Consider the following 22,787-nt stretch of genomic DNA (forward strand, 5'->3'; position numbering starts at 1 on the left):
AATGATCTTTTGTTGTTACCTGTTAATATCTTAAAAAAAAAACACACAAACATTTGAAAATGCTCACCTAAGATAGTAACTACAATTATTTGAACTGCACTATCAAAAAGAAAGATACTAGCTCTACGATCAGACAATTGCACCATTACAAACTTAGCAAGAACTCAAGTGCCTCTCCTTGGGTCTATTTTGACTACTGCTAGGAAAGTCATCACAATGAACTGGAAATGTAAACATATCCTCTGTTTTTTCTTTAGCAAAAAATGTATGTAATAAAGAATTACAGATTATGTATAACCGAAGATCAGATATCACACATAAGCAGTTATCTTGGCAAAAACTTAGAGGCTTACTGGAAATGTCTTATTGTTTTTTTTTTTTTAATGTTAAAACTACATATTGGAATACACAACCAAATTTATGTATATTTTTTTGCTATAAATTTATTTCATCTTCATTCAATATGCAATAAAAAGTTAAAACAAAAAGAAAGCTGCTAACAGTTAGCTATATTGCAACAGTACAGTGAAAAAAAAAATGCCAGATACTTTTCAAATTTAGAAATACATGGACATTACAGAGCAAATACATGATAGTTATATGCCAGCAAATTCTCCATTTATATAATTTCAGTATCACAATTGTTCCTAGGATGCTGGATTGTCATTTAACGATAATACATTTATCAGGAAAACTTAAATGATTTTCCTTGTGTTTTTTGCTGCCCATAACTGTGCATGAAAGAAGCTAGCTAGATCAGTACACCTTCCTGATATAAAATAAAGATATACACTGGGAGATATCCCAGAGCTTCCCAAATTGTTCACTCTCAGGTACCTTGAACAAAAGTGGATATTTTTTTTTATATTGATTGAGACAATTACATATCTTAGTTTGCCATTTCCATATAACAAATAAATAACATTACATTTCTCTTAAGCATTCCTTGCCTCTTCCTATCTAAACATCAAATTACAATCTACTGAACTAATAACTATGTACAATATGTACATGTTCTCTAGTATCGTTAGCATTTAAAGTGGATTTTTCAATGCTTTTTACATACTACAGTTATTGTAACATGCGGCTTTTGGAAAGACAGCTTCACATCTGGGGAAAAGTAAAGAGATATTTTATGAGGATTAAATTGAATGCAAGAGGCACCTTGTTAATGTTGCACCTCAACTCAGTAAAGATGAATGGTAATGAGGCTTTGGAAAGCAGACATGAATAATTCTTTGGAAGTGTTCAGGCAGCAGTTAAAAGTGCTATCTGGACTTCTGAATCAATACATAAAATAGCTCGAGTCATAAGGGAAGCATTCCAGTAAGTTTCAGAAAAGACCAATATTGTGCCATAATGCCATTTCAGCATACAGCACGCTAAAACGCCTGTGCTCCGGAATCAAGATGACACTGGTGCAGCAAAATATCAGTTACTGTAGGAAATAATGAAAAAAGCACTATTTTCCACTAAAATGGTAGCGTAAAACAATGACACATTTAATCCACATATAAGGTTAAGCGCTTTCACCTACAGATCGTAGGCTTCTTCAGAACAATACAACATTCAAAACTAAACAGTTAAATATTTAAAATTGGCGCCAAAATTAATGCCTCTTTTAAAGAGGTATCACCATCATACTTAAAAACCACTTGTTTATAATATGTACTTTGTATTAAATATATATGTATGCTATTGTGTAACAATCATATATTTAAAATACATATACAGCAAAGAACAAAATTCATTAATAATATCATATTTATACATATTCTAAAATTGTTTTAGTTGAAATAAAATCATTAAGCCCCGGAGGGGTAGTGGCATCAGTGAAAATCTGCCAATAGCTTTCTTTAAATGCCAATTTATTCTTCATATTACCACCTCTAGGATTATTTTTTATTATTTCTAATATGCCAAACCTAAACTGATGTTCACTACCTTTATTTATAATATGTCTTGCTAAAGCATATTTGTCATCTCTCTTTCTTATGCAATAAACATGTGCATATATTCTTTTCTTAAAATTTTGTTCCGTTTTACCTATATAGTATGACGGACAAATAGTACATTTGGCAATATATACTAAAAATTTTGTATTACAATTACCCTTTTTAAAATATAAAATAATCTTGTTGTAATTATCTAATCTTAATGTATCATCTTCTAAAATGTAACTGCACTGGTTGCAAGATCCACATCTACCGAATGGTTAGACCGGATGCATCAGCTAACGCTTCTAAGGACATTATACTCACATCCTCGCCGGAGATACCGAATGGCCAGGCACAAAATTTGAGAATAGGACAAAGCATTGATTTACCGGCAGCAGGTTCCAATCATGTGTTGAACAGCAGACTGGCACCTACTGAATTTACTTTTGACTTTTCGTTTGGGAATACGGCTGAAGAAGCCAGAAGAGTGGGTACTCGACCCAAATTTAGTCAAAACATGCGCACTTATGCTAATGCTGCTGAGAGCATTAACAAACACAAAGGTACTGTTATTAATAATAATTTTACCAAAGCTCCCAGTAAAAGTGCTGGAGAACCTAAAAAATGTTTGTTCAAGGACATTATTGAAAGTGACTGTGTTTTTGATGGCAATAGAAATATAGGAAATAATAATAACAACAATGTTAGATGGAATGGGTCATTAAAAGATTTAATTTTTGAGTTTGGTAAAAAATTGAATATTATCAACTCTATTAAGTTAGATAATGTGTATTTATTACACTGTATAGGTAGGAATTGTGCCAATGGGTTTGCGATTTTTTAAAGTACCCATGGGTGTTGAAATTACTAAAGAAAGTGAAAATGAACTCAATAAGCTATTTGATAGCTTTGGTATGGAATTTATGAAAAAATTGATCAAATTTAATGACACTAAATTATGTAATATTTTGAATGAAGTGGATCAAATGAATGAAAAAATAGTATCTGACTTAATGTTTATGCATTGGGAAAATTTATATAACAGACAATTTGAACTAGCGGAGAATAGAACACATCAAGCATTTGTTAGAAAAAGTAAGAAACTGACTAGAGATGTGGAACAGTATAAGACAGGGAGGGCATACACATGGAATAAGTCAATTCACAATATGTCTGACAGACAGGTATATTATGATAGAAATGTGGAAGAAAATGAAAATTTTCAGCAAGAACGGACCAGACAGGAGAACAAATGGTCAAAAAACAATACATGGAGGAAAAAAGAGTACCGACCCAGTTACAATATGTTCAGGAAATAGGACATTATACTTCTTCTATTTCTAAGGAAGACACTATTGTTACATCCCATGAGGGTATTGTTAATAAACATTTACATTTTCAGATTTTTAATTACACTAATATGGTACTAACAAAGGCGCATTTCAGCCTGCTATCTAAAGGAATGAAATTCATTCCAGTTTCAGATTTTAGAATAGTGGATAGTGTATGTGAACTTAAAAAGTATACCAGAAAGCTTAATTTAGCCATTATGTTTAAAGACAAGATTTGTGAAAAAGACAGGCCGAATAATAGATTGAAGAAAAAAAGTAGTTTTATGCCTGTTATGAATCAGGAAGTGTTAAGATATGAGAAGCTGGTAACCCATGACTTGTATACCATCAATAAAAGGAAGAAAAAACCTAGGAGTAACTTGACAAAAGAGGAAAAGAGTGTATTGGATAATTTAACCACTAGCAATAGTGTTAGGGTTATGAAACCCGATAAGGGAGGGGGGGGTCGTGGTTTATGATAAGATGACATAACATAAAAATACACTCAATATTACATAAATCTGGGAATTATGAGACCATTTCTCAAAATGAGTTGAATATAGCATACAGGAGAATTTACTTATTTTTAGAGGAATTTCTTTTGGATGATAGAATTACAGAAGAATTATATAAGTATCTTAGGGTAGATTATCCCTTTTTGGCCGCGATGGTAGGTATCCCCAAAATACACAAAAACCTTATGGATCCTCCGTTTAGACCGATAATATCGGGAAGTAAATCCAAAACATATCCTATAGGGGTTGCTATTGATTATTTATTAAAACATATATATGACAATGTTGAACATATGGTAAAGGATTCCTGGCAATTTTTGCGGAATTATCCTACATATTTAATTGATCAAGATTTAATTTTTACCTCCATAGATGTTATAGATCTTTTCATGTGTATACCCAAGGATGAGGGTTTGGAGGCCTTCTCAGATAGTATGTACACTTATAGTAAGTTATCCAGTGATAGAATACAGTTGGTCAGTGACTTTATGTCTATTGTTTTAGACAACAATTTTGTATACTATGAGGGTGAGATTTTTAGACAAATCAAGGGTGTGGCTATGGGGACCGCTTGTGTCCCCATATATGCCAACCTTGTTATGTTAAATTGGGAAGAGAAAAAAATTTTTAAGAGTCAATTTTACAGTAAGATCAAATACTACTCACGCTTTCTAGACAATATATATATAATATGGGAAGGAAATCAGGAATAATTTCAAAAGTTTTTTGAATACTTGAACCAGAGTAGTAATTATTTAAAATTTACCTCACACAGTAATAGTATAGGGGTACCATATTTAGATACATTAGTGTCGAGAACAGATAGTGTGTTTCACTCCAAAATACATCGAAAAGAAACATTTACAAATTCCTATGTGGATTATAATAGTTGCCACCCTGCAAAGACCAAAAGAAACATTTTTAAAGGTCAATGTATTCGAGCCTTGAGAATGACTAGTTGTATGGAAGAATTGAAACTGGAAATAGAATTTATCACTTCTATGTTTGTAGATAGAGGGTATAGTTTGGATATGATGAACAGAATTAGTGGTGACCTTATTAATAGATGGGGTAACAGCATTGTTCCTTTACTAGGTCTCAAGTATAAAGAGACATCAGAGACATTAATAGAAGCGCTAGGTAATCCAACAAATACGGTGTATGACAAAGCCTGCATAGTAGAATATGGGCCTTATAGTAATAAAATAAAACACGTATTAAATAAATATTGGTATACCCTAATGTCTAAGGAGGAGATGACTGAAATTTTAGGCTCTAAACCCACATTTGTATATAAAATGGGACAAAATTTAAAAAGGTTATTAGAAAGGGGCAGTAAACAAGTAGCCTTGGATAAAAAGTCACATACTAGTAGATGTGGATCTTGCAACCAGTGCAGTTACATTTTAGAAGATGATACATTAAGATTAGATAATTACAACAAGACTATTTTATATTTTAAAAAGGGTAAATGTAATACAAAATTTTTAGTATATATTGCCAAATGTACTATTTGTCCGTCATACTATATAGGTAAAACGGAACAAAATTTTAAGAAAAGAATATATGCACATGTTTATTGCATAAGAAAGAGAGATGATAAAAATGCTTTAGCAAGATATATTATAAATAAAGGTAGTGAACATCAGTTTAGGTTTGGCATATTAGAAATAATGAAAAATAATCCTAGAGGTGGTAATATGAAGAATAAATTGGCATTTAAAGAAAGCTATTGGCAGATTTTCACTGATGCCACTACCCCTCCGGGGCTTAATGATTTTATTTCAACTAAAACAATTTTAGAATATGTATAAATATGATATTATTAATGAATTTTGTTCTTTGCTGTATATATATTTTAAATATATGATTGTTACACAATAGCATACATATATATTTAATACAAAGTACATATTATAAACAAGTGGTTTTTAAGTATGATGGTGATACCTCTTTAAAAGAGGCATTAATTTTGGCGCCAATTTTAAATATTTAACTGTTTAGTTTTGAATGTTGTATTGTTCTGAAGAAGCCTACGATCTGTAGGTGAAAGCGCTTAACCTTATATGTGGATTAAATGTGTCATTGTTTTACGCTACCATTTTAGTGGAAAATAGTGCTTTTTTCATTATTTCCTACAGTAACTGATATTTTGCTGCACCAGTGTCATCTTGATTCCGGAGCACAGGCGTTTTAGCGTGCTGAGTAAACGCCACTTTTTTTCAAGTTTAGTATTCACGCTTGTGGATTTCAGCATACAGGGATGGATGTGCCAAACACGTCAATAAAATTAAGTAGTCAAATGGTCTACACGGAAGAAAAATTGGTGACACTGGATAGCAAGGCAAAGTGTAAAAATATGCACTCAAGGAGGATTTTAGAAGATGGATACGGACTTGACTTCTTGGGAGTTTATGAAAAATATGATGGAGCTACAGACAGGGTTTTCTAACAGATTGTTGGGTTTGTTTCAAAAAGGCAAACAGATCACCATTACTGGTAGTTGACAGACCATATAGTCTACAGAGTGCGATTTTGGCACAATTTACCATTTGGTACAAGAAAGAGCAGGCCTTACTGTAGCCCTGGTGGCCTGGTAAACGAATACTGGATGCAAGGCCTGTGTTTGTGGATCGTGACTTCTCAGAGTCTTCCAATTAGCAACAGACACAGTATTTAGCTGCTACACCAGTGTGTTAAGGGTGAAAGATAAGGCAGAAGTTAGTTCCAGTGATTCTGAAGATGTATTTCCCAACTGTTTACTTCAGTCAAATGCTTGTGTACTACTAAACTGGAAGAAAAAAATAAAAGGAGAAACCATCTAAACAGAAGAGGAGGTAATAGTAACATGTACATTGGATTGCATTCAAAGAGGGGGCAAATGACACTAGGCCACATAAGTGGACAAAAAAGTGATGAGAAACAACGCTTAAGCTGGCCAACATTGTAATATTTTGCACCGTAGTCAAGGGAGGGCTACATTATAAACAGCATGCAACTAAACCTGCTTTAATAATGGTTCTTCTAGCTGAACTGCAGCTACCATGTATTAATAAAGGAATGCATAAGCAAAGAGTCCTAGAGCTGCAGAAATCATGTTCAATATAAACACTAAGACTGTGCAATCTAGTTTGTTTTTTCCAGCAGCACTTAATACCAGTACCTGAACTTATACAATATTATAATAATGGCCTTAATGAGAAAATAATTTTTCAGACAAAAGTGACTTTGAAGAATGGCGCTAGAATGGCAAGACAGACGTGATCTTCCTAATATTACACAAACACTGCTGTGCAACTAATTATATTTGATTCTGAATCAAAGCTATTCAGAAAGCTCTGCGGAGTCACCTTTTTGGTGGCAAAGCATCCAAGACATTATTTATTTATTTATTTATTTATTTTATTTATTTAAATTTGTTGACCGGGAGTGTCCGACTGGACGTGGGTCCATTTTCAGCGGAGGCCCGGGGAGAAAAGCTCCACAGTTAAAATAGACAGACAGTAGTTACATTGGATTACATAGCGATTAAAAATTTAACATAGAAATTACTTACAACATATTTACAGATGAAGAACATAGTACATCAGTAGACAACTAGAATCTTTATCTGTGAAGTACATAACAGGCATTAACAAATGTAATAATGAGAAGTTCCTGCTGTATAATAAGTACTAGGCTTATGAGCATCTGAGCTTGCTATCATCAAGGTAGTTAGTGGAGGTGAAAGAAAGGTAGTAGTTGGATGGGGTGGATGATATTAGAGTGGGAGTTGCAAGGGCATAGCCAGCATGTTTTTAGGTGCTCTTTTAATAAAGTTTTGAAGTTGGTGCATGATGGTACGGAGGTAATTGTGGGTGGGAGTGAGTTCCATAATTTGGCTATGGCGCAAGAGAATAGTGCTTCACCAGCAGAGTTATTGGCTTTAGTGATCTGCAAGTGATTTTTGTTGCTGGATCTTAGTGGCCTGGTGGTGCGATAGGGTTGGAGTAGATTCTGGAGGGATGGGACATTTAGTGGATGGTTTAGTAGGGCGAGTGAGAGTTGATACCACTGAAGGAGGTGAGGGAGTTCAAGCCAGCCCAGTTCAGCAAGTGAGAGACAGTGGTGACTACGGTAGGATGCCCCTGTGGCGAATTTGGCGATTTTGTTGTAGCAGGTCTCTAGCTTGTTTAGATCACATTGCCTTAGGTTGGTATATACTGGAGAGGCATAAAGTAGGGTGGAGATAAGGTGGGAATTTGCTATTGAAATCTTTGCTGCTTTGGTGAGAAATTGTTTATTTCTGTATAATGCTCCTAGTTTCTTGTGGACTTTTTATGGTCATGGATATGTGAATGTCAAATTTTAGTTTATTGTCTATTTCCACTCCTAGCAATTTGGTGTGTTCAGTTGGGTATATAGTGGTGTTGTCTTTTGCTGTGATGTTAAAGTGAGACTTGTTTTGAGTATGTTTGGTGGGTTGGAAGATGAGGAGTTTAGTTTTGTTTGGGTTGAGTATTAATTGGGCATCGGATAACCATGTTTCAACAGAGGAAAAGGCTTCCTGTGTGACTTTTTGCAGTTTGGGTAGGGACTGGGCTGAGCAGATGATGGTCGAGTCATCTGCGTATTGGATGAGTGCACCATGTTTGGTGGCAGAGGCTACATTATTGGTGTAAACAGAGAAAAGTAGGGGTCCAAGGATGGATCCTTGGGGAACCCCTATTGAGACAGGTAGTTGGGGAGATATGTCATTCTGCCATACAACGGATTGTTGGCGGTCAGACAGGTAACTCTGAAACCAGTTGGTGACTGATTGTGAGACGGATAGGTTATTGAGGACAGAGATAAGTTGTTTGTGTGGGACCATGTCAAATGCTTTAGATAGGTCTAGGAAGGTAGCACAGGAGAGATAGCCATTGTTTTTATGCTGAAGGATAGTGTTAGTAAAGGAGAGTAAGGCAGTGGTGGTGCTATGGTTTGGTCGGAAACCATGCCGAGTACTGGAAAGTAGGTTGTTAGTAAGGCGGTAGTGTGAGACCTGAGAGTGTATGCATCTCTCTAGTAGTTTGGAGAGAATTATAATTATGTCTTAATTATAAATCACAGCTGCAGAAAATGTGGTGTTAAAACTAGTTACTATATGATGCAGGTTTTAAAATGCTATACTCACGTTCCATGGTCAGAGTTTTACTGGACATAAAGTTGATGAGAGACACTGGTAAAGCTTGCCAAGTGTTTGGCACTGGCTTGAACTATAGTAAAAGGCGAGATGCTTTACTCAGCCCTGTCTTTTAAGTGACAGTTACTAGTTCAGATGCAGCCTTCCAGTAGCTAGCTTCAGGCTGTTGTGGTTGAGGGCTGCTCTGGAGCCCTTTTGCCTGGGGCACCACTTGACCTAAGGCCGAACCTGGGTAAGGAGTCCTACAGATGAATAAACGATGCTCAGTGCATGCAATGAAACGGTGTGATTTGTACTTTTCATTACTGCTACAATAAGACACCCGCTTTTGAATTAACACTACCCAACGACAATAAAAGTTTTGAAATGTTGCATTCATATTCAATTTCAAATCAACTTTATTGACAGGGTTGTGCTAAAACTACTTATGTATTATGTCGGTTTCCAAACAATGTAGTCATGCCCGATCACTGAAGTATTACAGGGTTCCACACAGTTCCTTCCTGGTGGGTTATTATCAATAAGGGGAAATGTGTGTTATTTGACTTTATTTGGAATGTGGTATAATACTGCCCTTGGTGAAAGTAAGTTATCCAGACACCAGTGATGTTAAATTTGCTACTGGACTAATAATTGTGATATGCCTAACAGTATAATATGGAGGGAGTTTTTTTTCCCCTTTCAACTTGGCTGTTTTCGGTTTCATCTTGGCAGTTTATCCTAGTATCATTATAAGAAAGCCAAGAGAGAAAAAATAATGAAGGTAGTGCACAAATAAACTAAAACAAATACCAATGCAAAGGTATGTGCAAAAACTCAGATTTACTCCCCAAATTTAAGCACTTTCACTCTTAAATGTACTTTAACTTCCTCAGAACTAACAAACACTCCTTTTATACAAAGTTGAAATAATTCAAACACATCACCTCATTCTGGACAAAATTCAGATAAATCACAATTTATTCTGCGAATGTATTAATAATAAAAGGCCAAAAAACTTATAAAAGACATACACATTACTTAAAAACATAAAATTTAAACCAGGGAATTGTGGTGCATTAAGCAGCAACTGCCGATACAATTCTCTGTATTCTAATTCTGCATCCCAATTCACTCCATTTGGTAAGACAGCACTTTTTTTCCTTGAGATTATTGGGGGTGGGGTGACAGCAACATCACTGACATCACTGCATGGAGCCATTCTCTAAGGTGGGGACTTTGACAGGTCTCTGTAAGGATGACAGCTCCACTTGTGCAACTCCCAGAAGGATCCTCCACTGCCCAGGACTATAAGTGACATATCAATGAGGTCAGCCTTCTAAAGAATAGGAGTTCACTTGGAGAAGAGTTATGCCAGGAGTATCCAGCAACAGCAGCTGGGGATCTAAGGACTGGAAGTCAGGAGAACACCAAATGGTTGTATGGCACCAGGAAGGGAGAAAATTATATGATGTAGAGCTCAACAGTATTAAATGGCCTATTGCTGAGATATCGGGTGAAGTGCTTAAGGTAAAGAGATTGAGGGGAGGGTAAAAGGGAAGAGAGGAGTTTTTTTTGTTCTGTTTTGTGGGGTGGGGGGGGGTTGATTGCTTTTTTTTTTTTTTTTTTTTTTAAACTTGTACTCACTTTGGTCACTGACTTTCTGAGAATTGGTCTACATATTAGGAAGGTACTTAATTTTCACCTCTCATCTACACTGCCAGTTGTTTTACCCACTATTTATTATTTTATTCGACTAGTATTCTGGAAGGGAGGTTGGATGAAGCACCACTGGCAAAGATGGTGAAACAGGGCTATTATGATTGAATGGTCCAGTGCAGTGTATGTATTATGTCACTGGAATTCGCCAGATCTGTCTCACTGGGTCTGCTTAAGTGCTAAGTGGAATGCAACAGTGAAAAAAAGCACAAGTACCATTTCTTATTTCTTTTTGTACAACTGGATACGCTTATTTAATTTTAACAGCATTTTATCAAGAACAAAATGCTAAGATACTTTGAGGCAAAGCAGTTTGTAGGTTATGGAAATGGATCCTATCCATTTTGTTGAAACAGCAGTTACCCGAATGCAGAACAGAAATAGGTGACAAGGAAATTATTTAAGCAAAGTAGCACAGTGTGGTGGGATAAGAAACAAACTGAAGAATAAACCAGAAATACAGGGTGAATATCGATAGATAAAAAAGAAAGTGCCGCCAGAAAAATTACATAGTGCAAAAAACAGTATTCTGGCACTACTATGACCAAACAAACCAGTGATTGTATATATTTATTGAATAAACTGCGCAAGTAAAAGCTTTGGTCATTTGCCTGAAGAAGGCTTCTAAGGTGAAAGCTTTTACTTGCACAGTTTATTCAATAAATATATACAGTCACTGGTCTCGATATCGACAGATCACTTAATCCTATCCCACCCCAATTCTGTAAATTTGCAAGTTTTGCTAAAGTACCTTGCAGACAGATATTAGCCCTGCTATGCAGAGGGATAAAGGACCAATAATGGCAGAGTTGGTTAGTAAATGAGTTAATTAGTTAAGCTTAATGAATAATCAGGTAAACCAAGACATTTTTGCTGAATTGCAATGCTTCTCAATTGCGAAAAGGGGGCATCATTATACTACAGTGTCAAGAATGTCACTTAAGAAATTGTTTGCTACTCTGCCTTTTTTATGTGAATATGTTCCTTTGTAAATACGTCTTGGACTGTTACGTTAATCTGGTTCTGATCTGCTGAAGTTGTTTCTACAATAAATATATTCAGCAAGCATTTTAAGACAAAAACAATATTTACCCAGATTTCAGTACTGCATACCAAAAGTCTATCCAGTTTTAAAAGTGGACTATTTAGAAATGTTAGCAATCTTAACTGCCAATTAAATGTGTTATTTTTTAAATAAAATTTGCTAGTCAAACCCTAACCATCCATAAGGATGATCACTTTCGTCCAAGTCAATGAAAATAATTATTCTTCGATATGTTATCCGCGGTGGTGGTGCTGCGGTAGCGTTGTCGCCTCACAGTAAGACGCTGACCGGTTTGCATCTCAGCTAGAGCGTCTTCTGCATGGAGACATGCGTGAATGAGCGTGCCTTCGTTGGAGGTTGTGTGTTAGGGCTGGCAACTCAGTACGTAAAAATCAACTGCCAATCGTTAGCGGACCGGAGTTCCGCTGTGGAGACCCCTAACCGGGAAAAGCCGAAAGACACAACAACAACAGGGATACTTGCAAGAGGATTTTCTCCTTAACTCCATCTTGAAGTGATCCCAAAGTTGATTACAGCAGTAGCAGGTGTATAGGAGTACAGCCTGTTGAACTGGGAGTGATTACGCACGCCACAAAAAATACATAATGCAGTTTTGATTACTTCCTTTTTGATTAAAAAAAAAGATTTGATTAAAGGGATTCTTCAAAAATGATCAAGTCTCTGTAACATCTGCTTCTGTTAGCTTGGACATGCCAATGATAAAAACCATGCCACAAATGTCTACCTCCATCCACTAATATAGAGATCACACACACGAGTATGGATGTGCATACAGATGGGTATTAAGCATCAACAGTGAAGCTTTGCCCCTCTGAGCAAAGCACTATGGCTGAACTGTCCACATCCTCATGAAAAAATAATTATAACATACTCCATTATTTTTTCATAATGCTTACCCTTTCTCTGTTTCAACTGCCATCCACATCAGAATAAACAAGCACCCACTCTACAAAATAGTAAAACATAGTAACATAATTATACTTACGCTGACATATAATCAAATGATGCACTGTCTGTAAATTCACACAGTGGTCTGGTTAACATTTCCTCTCCAGGCAAAGAAGATGAACCAACACAACACCAAGATGAAAGATCACGCAGCAGAAAATATCTCCATAAAATAGGATCCCTAACTGTTGAATTCCAGTAACGATTTGTACATCCCAATTGACACACATCATAGGGACGAAGAAAGGCCATGATATACAACTGAATATCCATCTGAAAAATTTAACAACAGACAAATTAGGGAACTGGGACACAAAACTTTTTAGTCAAGAAAGCACACTTTTTTTTTGCCTTACAACAGCTATATTACCTAAGTGTTTAGATTCCTCCTACTTGTACACTCGGTATTGCTTCTACCTCTTTATAAACATATTAGAATGAATATATACACTGCTTTTGACTAACCAGCCGCCAATATATTAACATTATGATTAAAACCTGCCAGTTGCCAAGGTTGTAGTAAATTCATACAATTTAATTGAACACACAAGCAATACTTCTTTTTTTTTTCCAAATAATTTTTATTTTTTAAAATAAAACCATGCATACACATAGAGGTACAAGCAATGAAAATACACAAATATTACATACATGAAGGCTTGCAACATTGTTAGAAGGAAAAGAAGAACATAAGAGCATATTTATAATGAACGGAGGAGAAGAGTACAACATCTTGAAGTATGCATAGTACACAAATTAACAACAATAACCCAAAAGGAACAGTATTTACAATGCTACCGGTACTAAAAAAAAAAAAACAACAGTGTCACTAATTATAAGACTAAATATTAGCAGCCCTACTTGTAACTTGCAATAGGACAGAAGCCCCTCAAACAAAGAACACAAGCAATACTTCTATGCACTACACAGCATACTAGTCACTGTATCTAGCTCATCGGTATCTTAAGTAAAAAGCAATGTCTTTTGGCTTTTCCTGGTTAGGGGTCCCACAGCGGATCACCAGTCCGCAGATCGATTGGCAGTGGTGTTTTTACGGTGTTGAGTTGCCAGCCTGGCGACCAACCTTTACAGAAGGTACACACATCCACCTACCCACGTCTTTAAAATTCAGTCAACTGCAGGGAGGACATGCAGACTCCACACAGAAGGAGTTCCAGCCAAGAATCAAACCGGAGAACCTCTTGCTGTGAAGCAACACTAACCACTGCACCATCTCAGCTGACTCATTAGTATAACCAAAAAGCAGGAGTGCAGGTAGCTTGGAGAGTTAAAACACGAACTTGCCATAATGCCAGATAAAAAGTTTTTATTCTAAACGTCAATACAAATCCACCATACACCAACTGACTCATTAGTATAGTATCTTAAGTATCATGCTCATATCCAACACAACCTGAAATGGGCTGGGGAAATATACTTCCACAACATTCTTTCAATGAAACCTCAACCTACTCAACTAGAAGGTCACTCCTGAACACACCTTTGCTATGTGAAAGAAATGAGAAGGCATTTCAAGCCATGTAACGCATTTACACTGATTCCATTTTTGCGGGACCATCACCAGTCACAGATGATGTCTTGCAGAAACTAAATACTAAGTTGGGGAGAGCAAACCACTTTTCTAATGTGCTTCCTTCTGAAAATTAAAACATTCCTACAGTTCCTTAGATTCACTGACTTGGTCCAGTAATCATCAGAGTTCTTTGAAAAATACTGTTGTGGACAAAAAGCATATTCTTCAAGAACACAGGGGCCTTTCCTTAGAGTGAACCTCTTCAACTACCCTACCTTTCTACAGAGCTCCCACTTTCACTTTCCGCACTGCTCAAACAATGTTTAACAGCTTCACAAATTTCTGCTGGCCCATCACAACATATTTGAACCTCTTTCTGTTTTCTTCTGCAAACAGAATCTGTCACTAACATACTGCCACGTGCCACCTACTCTTTCCATATTATAGGTCTGCTAATAGTTTGAATGTTATTTCTTTCTCCACACATTTCCTTATAATAGGACAACAAACATCTTTTGTTTGGCATATTATTTTGCAGACCTTTTAAGAAAAGTACACACATTTCATTCTTCTACAAGCTAGGGCTGCCAAGCCACTTTCGTCAATCAGATTCCAAAGCAACTCTACTCATACTAGGATATGCAGAGATCTGTAACTGAAGTTGAATGGCCGCTGCCCCCTTGTAACATTTATCGATTCTGACATCACTGTAGCTTTTGCATAAGGCCAAATTAATTTACTGATGTCCTGCTGTCAAGTTGCAAGCCACACGAAGCACATCATAGTTGAAATTTATCTACTCATGAAAAATGTTTTGGGGTAATCATCATTTCAATTGCTACATTTTTCCCATATACAAAAAAAGACAGTCTTCCCCATTCCCTGGTCTTACTTTCAAACTCTCAGTACAAGACGGATGTTCAGCTCGACCGTCTTAGTGGGGTGGGAGGTGGGGTCACTGATTAAACCACAGTATTTTAACTTGATTTTTTTGCCAACAAAAGTGCCAATTATGTCCTCAAGGATTTTGTTTCTCTTGAATCAAGGACAATATTTCAGATGTATGTCTCAACTTCCAAACCTTAAAAGTCTTGAAAAATGCTGGATAGTTGTTGCAGAGCATCTATGCAGCCAACCGGGTCTGACAGCAGCTGCAATAATCAATCAGCAACATTTTAATTTCATTTCCTCATCTCAAAGCTTAAATCCCTAAATATTCTCATGTAGTCAAACAGCTGTTGACAAGGGTTCACTCACCAAAGGGCTAGTACTGGTGACAAACGGTTTGCTTGAAAGGTGTCCCTTACCAACACAAATGCTCTGGCTTACTAACCAAAATTACTGCCCACAGCAAAAGTCCATTCTACCACATTAAATTCTTTTTTAGCATCTACAAATGTGGCCACAGTAAGATCTGCTTTTGTGCAAAGCCCAGTGTATATCATTTTATAGACCTATCTCATAACTTATCCCCTTGATAAAGGTAACTTGGTTCACATATACCAAATAGGATTAGAAAGTTCTGCTCTAGATGCTAAAGTCCATTCTACCACATTAAATTCTTTTTTAGCATCTACAAATGTGGCCACAGTAAGATCTGCTTTTGTGCAAAGCCCAGTGTATATCATTTTATAGACCTATCTCATAACTTATCCCCTTGATAAAGGTAACTTGGTTCACATATACCAAATAGGATTAGAAAGTTCTGCTCTAGATGCTTATATCGTAGTGTAAATTTTTATATCACCCGAGGTTAATGGAATACGGACAAAGACTCATTAACAGATTTGCCCTGTTTGGGTAGAATAATTATCACTGAATCGTTTTCCAATTTGTTCTTTAAGTCTCTGAAACAAACAAAAAATTTTGCCAAAACTGGTAACAGCTCCAACATTAATAATTTGTAAATAATCTATATAATCACATCAGATCCTTGAGCATTGTCCCCTTTTAGGTACTCCATATCAAGCAAAATTTCATCTACTGATAATGGGATTACGTGGATTTTTAAGTAACTGCAGCCTAATTTCTTCATACAAATGCGATCTCCGCTCTGCAGTAGTGGCAGGAAACCTTTTTAGAGCAGAGTGCCAAAAATCATGATTTATACTCTTGTAAGATGTTTAAGGGATGGCGGAGTGATATTTGGATATGCAGCCATATCTTAAATATGCTAATACCATGCAATATTTACACAATAAATCTTTTCAATATTATAAGAAAGTCTATCAAAAAGTATTACAAAAAAGGTATTAAGATGATGATGTCACTGATTAGGCTACTACCCACCCCTAGTACTGCCTCCCAGTGGAGAGTGCCAGATGATACATGTTCAAATGCCACTCTTGCACTAGTGCCAGGGGCTTCTTACCCCAAATTACAGGCTAAACATTGTATAGATATTTCACACTGAGCCCAGAAAAAGTAGCTTAATCCTTTCCATGTACTCTTTTGGTTTATTCTCTTCCAAATGTATTAGTTCTTGGTTCATCCTTTTAAAGTACAGGTACTTATGAGGCCATTGATCTGTAATTATCTTAATAAGTTTAGCCTTACATACCTGTGGTAGTTTTTATCTCTTATACTTTAAATATGAACAACGGAAAAGTGGGAAAAAACAAAGATATGATAGGACATTTACTTGTTGCCTCTATCCATAAAGGAAATAGGTGCTAAACCAGGGGTGAATTTTCGGTTTTCCATGCATTCATCCAAATTACATTTGAATAGAGTAAGATGAGTACTTTCCTTTACATGGAGTTGAATATGGTCCCACAGAAGTGGTATTCTCTGTGATACATACCTAGCACCCCAACCTGTTCTATTTATGTTTCAAAGAGACTGTGATGCAGTGATCAGGTGTTAATTCTACTACTGAAGCTCAAAATGAGTAACACGTCTGACAGGATTATTTATTCACAATCCCAACTGTTGACCGCATCAATTCCCTAAACCAAAGCCTCACTTCCTATACTTTTAATAACAAAGGAGATATCCTCAGTGGCTTCCAACCTTGGGAACCTAATGACAGAGACAACAAACAGAATAGTACACTGTTATCAGAAAAGGGGTTATGAATATTCTTTACCTTTACTCTTGCCCAAATCAACTCCCTTGAGCACCAAAGATAATAAATACGACTAGCAGCACTTCAGTAAGGTGAAATAAGTACTCAGTTTAAGGCTTGGATGGGCACCCTTCCATGACTCAAACACCAAAGTTCTGTGCAGACCTGCACATTCTTGATGGGGCACTTCCTCTCTATCGATTTTATTGAAAAATATATGGCTTCTTAAAAATCACTAACCATCACAACATAACAACCATGGTATATTACCTTATTAAATTTGCACGAAAAAGTCTGCACTATCTTTCTTAGGAACAGCTACTACTACTAACCTAGGATGCTGATAAGCCACTTTCCTGTTTGAGATTTTTTTTTCACTTTTACCATTAAAAATGCCCAGATGTGTAACTAGGTCATCAAATGTACCCCACACCCCAACGTGTTGCTAACAAAAACTTTTTCACCTTTGCCGCCACTGATTTGGTTTCTTGTAATAGAAAACCATTTAGGGTCCATCTCCTCAATGTACCTAAAAGCCTCATGTTTATGCATATATCCTGCCCATGTATATTCTAATACAGAATAATACAGTTAAAGGACGTAAGAGTGGTGGGTACTTCTATCTCCCACTTATTCAATCACCACGTCTCCACCAGTTTAAAAAAAAAAACTTTCTATCTGGCCTAGTTCATTTCCAAGGGAATACCTTCAAGATTGAAAGAAGTCATCTTACCACTGTACTCTTCCCTTATCAGGTCAATCATCAAACACCATGCCCCCCCCCCCCTTTGGTCATATAAGCTGGTCATACCTCTCAACTGCCCAGATTTTCGCAGAATGTCAAGATTTTTGCCTCTTTTTGTCTCTTCCTCATAAAATCTGTGGTTTTCTGGCAAATCAAAGAGGATTGAAGTCAGTAAATAATTACAATCATTTGAGTTTCACACTTCACACCCTTCAGAAAATTTATAACAATGGAAAATAGTCATTCTAGCAACTTAAGTTTATAGAAGCAATATTTTAAATATGTCCTTATTTTTGGGCCTTTATCCCTCCATTATTTCTGGCTTTGCCCAGATTTCTTGTGTTGAGAAGTTGAGAGGTATGAAGCTGGTAGGTCCAGATAGGAGCCACATACCGAGTTCTTCCAGCCTATAGGTCCAGACAGAAGCACACAGTGAGTTCCCCCAGCCTATAGGTCAAGATGGAAGCCACACAGTGTGATCTCCTAGCCTGCAAGTCCAGAGAAAAGCCACAAAGGGAGTTCTCCCAGCCTGTAGGTCATGATGGAAGAACACAATGAGTTCTCCCAGCTAAAGGTCCAGACAGGAGGCACACGGCGAGTTCTTCCAGCTAACAGATCCAGAAAGAACAAAGTGATATCTCCCACCCTATACATCTTTGCAAAAAAAGATAGTCAGGTTATTTCAACAGAAACAGTTATTTCTGACAGAAGCCACTCACTGAGCTCTCAAAGAGTATAGATCCAGACAGAAGAAACACAGTGGGTTCTCCCGGCCTATAGGTCCATACAGAAAACACACAGAGTATTCTCCCAGATGAAAGGAGCAGACAGAAGAATGCAGTGAGTTCCCCCAGCCTATAGGTCCAGACAGAAGCCAAACAGTGAGTTTCTCCCACTCTACTGGTCCAGATAGAAAAAAAACACACCAAGTTCTCCCAGCATACAGGACCAGAAAGAAGCCACATGGTGAATTCTTCCAGCCTATAGATCCAGATATGAGCCACACAGTGAGCTCTCCCAGCCTACAGGTCCAGAAAGCGAGTTCTTCCATCCCGTGTGTCCAGAAAGAAGAAACACAGCGAGTTCTTTGAGCCTATGGGTCCACATGAAAGCCATACAGAGAGTTTTCCAGGACAGTTTGAGCTAAAAAGGGTATTTGCTTATTTTATTTAAGCCCCACATTTGCACTTGTTTGTGTGTAATACTCCAACGTGCAATGCAGCATAGTGGTGGTTATCGTTGGTGGTTATAGATGCAAATGTTTTGTTAAATTTTCCCTTAGCACTTTGCTTGTGGTCTTCCAGAGCTTTCTCACGGACCTACTCTACTGTCAGATGGAAAACTAAGCCTAGCCTCAGAGGTACCAACACACCTCTCACCTACTAGCCAACTGTGAACTCTTTTCCCTGATCATATAAATTTAGCTATCACTATGGACAGACAATTTCCCATAATTTCTCCAGCCTGCTTGGTCGACATGGGCATCCTGAGGCAGTGTAGCAGCTGTCTCATGTTCACAAACAACCCTCTACTCCTAGTCCACACAAACAGAATGTGTGAACGATGCAACTATATTAAGAACTTTGAATGTATGCTCTCTCACACACCAGTCAGTACATATGACAATGAGCAGGTTGCCAGCATGCACACCTCACCTCCTACTCCATCCAAACCCAAAACACACATACTTACATATGGGGAGGTCCTCACCAGAAACATACCTAAACACCAGAGACCTCCTACACACAAACACCAGCACGCTACACATACTTCCTCTGCAGAACACAGTACACATAACAGCTCACGCACCAGTGGCTCACCTCTCAAGCCCTTAAGGCAAAAGGCAAAACACAAAACCAAACATTAGTCATACGCGATTCCATTCTCAAACACAGTGATGCCCGTTTCACCAGGCTGGATAAGGAAAATGTCATGGTCAGCCGTCTGTCAGGTGCCATAATCCGCCATATCACACATGCACTCAAGTCTCTCAACAACAGGTACTGTTATAATTCCATCACAGTCCATGTTGATGTAAACGACTTGAGATGTACCTCTCTGGACTATATGAAGAGACATGACTGAGCTCTCGGATCATGTGTCTCAGCAGGTATGTCCGTAGGCTTAAGCAGCATTTTACTTTCACCTAGGATGATGCCACAATACAAACAGAAAATGATTGACTTCAATAATTGGCTTAGCTTCTGGTGTCATTCTAAGGGGATCCACTACTCATCACCCTGGGACGACATGATCAACAGACCTTGATGCTTTGCCAGAGATGGTCTTCATCTATCACCCCTGGGATTTCAGCTACTGGCTAAGGCTCTTGCCACCCCATAGAGCCTTTTTTTAGGCAGTGTCTCAAAAACAAAATTCCCAGTGTAAAAACTCCATCTAAAAACATCCTCAAGGTTATGCTGCTAAATGCTAGAGTCTCAACATGAAAAGTACAGTTGTGTACACTTACCATAAATGTAGATGTTCAAGTGTATTCACTGTTGTAGTCATCACATTTGGGTTATGTGCCTGCAGGTAGCCCTCAGCCGGCCTGAATACCAGAGTCTCGGGATTTCTGCGTCGGAGGCTATCACTTCTTCCATGACGTCAGGTCGTCGGGAGTATAAAACATGCAGCCGATGCCATCAAATCAGTTTTTCTTGTCCCAGATGTCAGGTGCCCCCAAAATAGGAAGCAATTATATGGTCTGGAACACCCCCAGCAAAAAGCAAACACACATAGAATAAGATATGCCAAACCCAAAAAGGATAGGTGAAAACAAAGACAAAGACAATCAGGGGGCTGGAGGGAGGGTAACCAGGACTGCAACAGTGAATACACTTGAACATCTACATTTATAGTAAGTGTACACAACTGTACTATGTTCTTTGTGTTTCACTGTTGCAGTTATCACATTTAGGTAGATTCCCAAAGCTAAGGAAGGGTGGAGGTAGATTAAGATGCATTAGGACTGGCAATCAGGCCCTGTAAGACTGCTGTGGCAAATCCAGCTCTGGATTTAGAAAATATAGACAAGTGGTAATGCTTGGTCAAAGTGTGTACAGAGCTTCAGGATGTCCCTGGTAGGGACTCCTCTGAGAAATGCAGCAGAGGTAGAAGCAGCCCTAGTGGAATGTGTTCTTATCCCCTGTGGTGTAAGCTTTCCATGATGCTTGTAGCAGAAATGGATGCAGTGTGCTATGCATTTAGATATGGTTTACTTTAAAATGTCCTTCCCCTCTGCATCTGCAGCAAAGCTGACTAGCAGCTAGTCAGATTTTCTGAGAAGCTTAGTCCTGTCCAAATAGAATCTAAGCTATCTGTGGACATCTAGAGAATGCAGTATCCTTTCCCCTTTATTCTGAGGATTAGGGAAAAAAAGTAGGCATTAATGAGTGGACTGGTTTAAAGCCACACTAGACACCACCTTGGGCATAAAAGATGGGTTAGTTCCAAGGGAAACCTTGTCCGCATGAAAGATACTGAAGGGTTCCACTGCCATAAGGGCCTGCAGTTCAAACACTCTCCTTGCTGAAGTGATGGCTAGAAGTAAAGCTGTTTTCCATGAGAGGAATTTCAACTCTGCTGTAGCAGCCGGCTCAAAGTTTTTCCAATACAAAGTTAAGGTCTCAGGCTGGAGTGGGAGCTCTCCTGGGGGGGGGTCTTAAATATTTGGCCCCTCTAAGGAACTGTTTTACCAGAGGATGAGAGAAGACAGGTAGCTCAACATTATAATGAGCTGAGATGGCAGAGGCATGAATCTTAATTGAAGAGAAGGACAGACCCTTGTGGAGCATTTCCGCTAAGTAATCTAGTATATGAGGTAAGTTGGGCACAGTTGTGCCTATCCCCTGAGACTGGCTCCAGGAACGGTACCTTTTGTACTTTTCTGAATAGGACTTTCTAGTACTAGGCTTCCTTGCCTCGAGAATGACATCCAGGACCTGCTTACGGAGGGTTGCTAGAGGTGAGTTCAGGGGATTAGCCAGGCAGCAAGGTTCAGGGTCTGAAGCTGAGGGTGCAAAATTTGCCCCCCCCCCTGCTGGGACAGCAGGGAAGGGGTCTAAGGCAAGTGCCATGGTTGTAGCACTGTCAGACTACACAAAAGAGGATACCAGTGCAGGTGTGGCCAGTCTGGTGCAATCAAGATTGTCCTTGGCTTGTCCTGTTTGATCTTTAGTAGAACCTTCGAGAGGAGAGGCAGAGGGGGAAAGGCATAGACTGTGAGGCTTTCCCAGGAAAAGGACAGGGCATCCACCTTCCAAGCTTGGCTGTAGGGAGTTCTGCTGCAGTATTTGTTCAATTGATAGTTCTGAGGGTAAGCAAACAGGTCCACCTCTGTTGTCCCCCATCTCTTCCTCAAAAGCTTGAATATTTTGGGTTCCAGCTTGTTTATATACCACATAACTGTGGTGTTGTCTATCTTTACCAATAGTTGTCCTGGAAGAATAAGGCCTTTGAAGGCTGTCAGAGCATTCTATACAGCTAACATTTCTTTTTGACTAATATGCAGGTGCATCTGCTTTGGGTTCCATTTTCCCTGACTGCACTGCCCTGCCATATGAGACCCCATGCATAACCTGATGCGTCTGTTGTTAGAGTTTGTGCGGCAGGGGGTAGAGTGAAAGGGAGTCCATTATTGTGGTTGCAGGCCTCTGCCCACCAAAGGAACTCTGCCCTTAGACACGGAATGATATTAATTATTGTTTCCAGGTCCTGAGAATGTTGACACCATAGACTTTTTAGATACCATTGCAGTTTCCTCATATGCAGTCTTGCACA

At 38.0% G+C, this 22,787-nt stretch overlaps 1 protein-coding gene across 1 annotated transcript in view; it reads right to left on the reverse strand.

Moving 5' to 3' along the window:
• The window catches only part of FBXO4 (F-box protein 4), a 228,015-nt gene that overhangs the window by 165,600 nt on the left and 39,628 nt on the right, over nt 1-22,787 (reverse strand). The window contains exon 2 of the mRNA XM_044069774.1: nt 12,697-12,932. Coding sequence (XP_043925709.1) covers nt 12,697-12,932 — 236 coding nt within the window. The remainder of the gene's footprint in view (nt 1-12,696; nt 12,933-22,787) is intronic.

This window comes from Protopterus annectens, chromosome 1.part0 (genome assembly GCF_019279795.1).
Source record: "Protopterus annectens isolate FY-2018-M chromosome 1.part0, PAN1.0, whole genome shotgun sequence".
In the NCBI taxonomy this organism is placed as follows: domain Eukaryota; kingdom Metazoa; phylum Chordata; order Ceratodontiformes; family Protopteridae; genus Protopterus; species Protopterus annectens.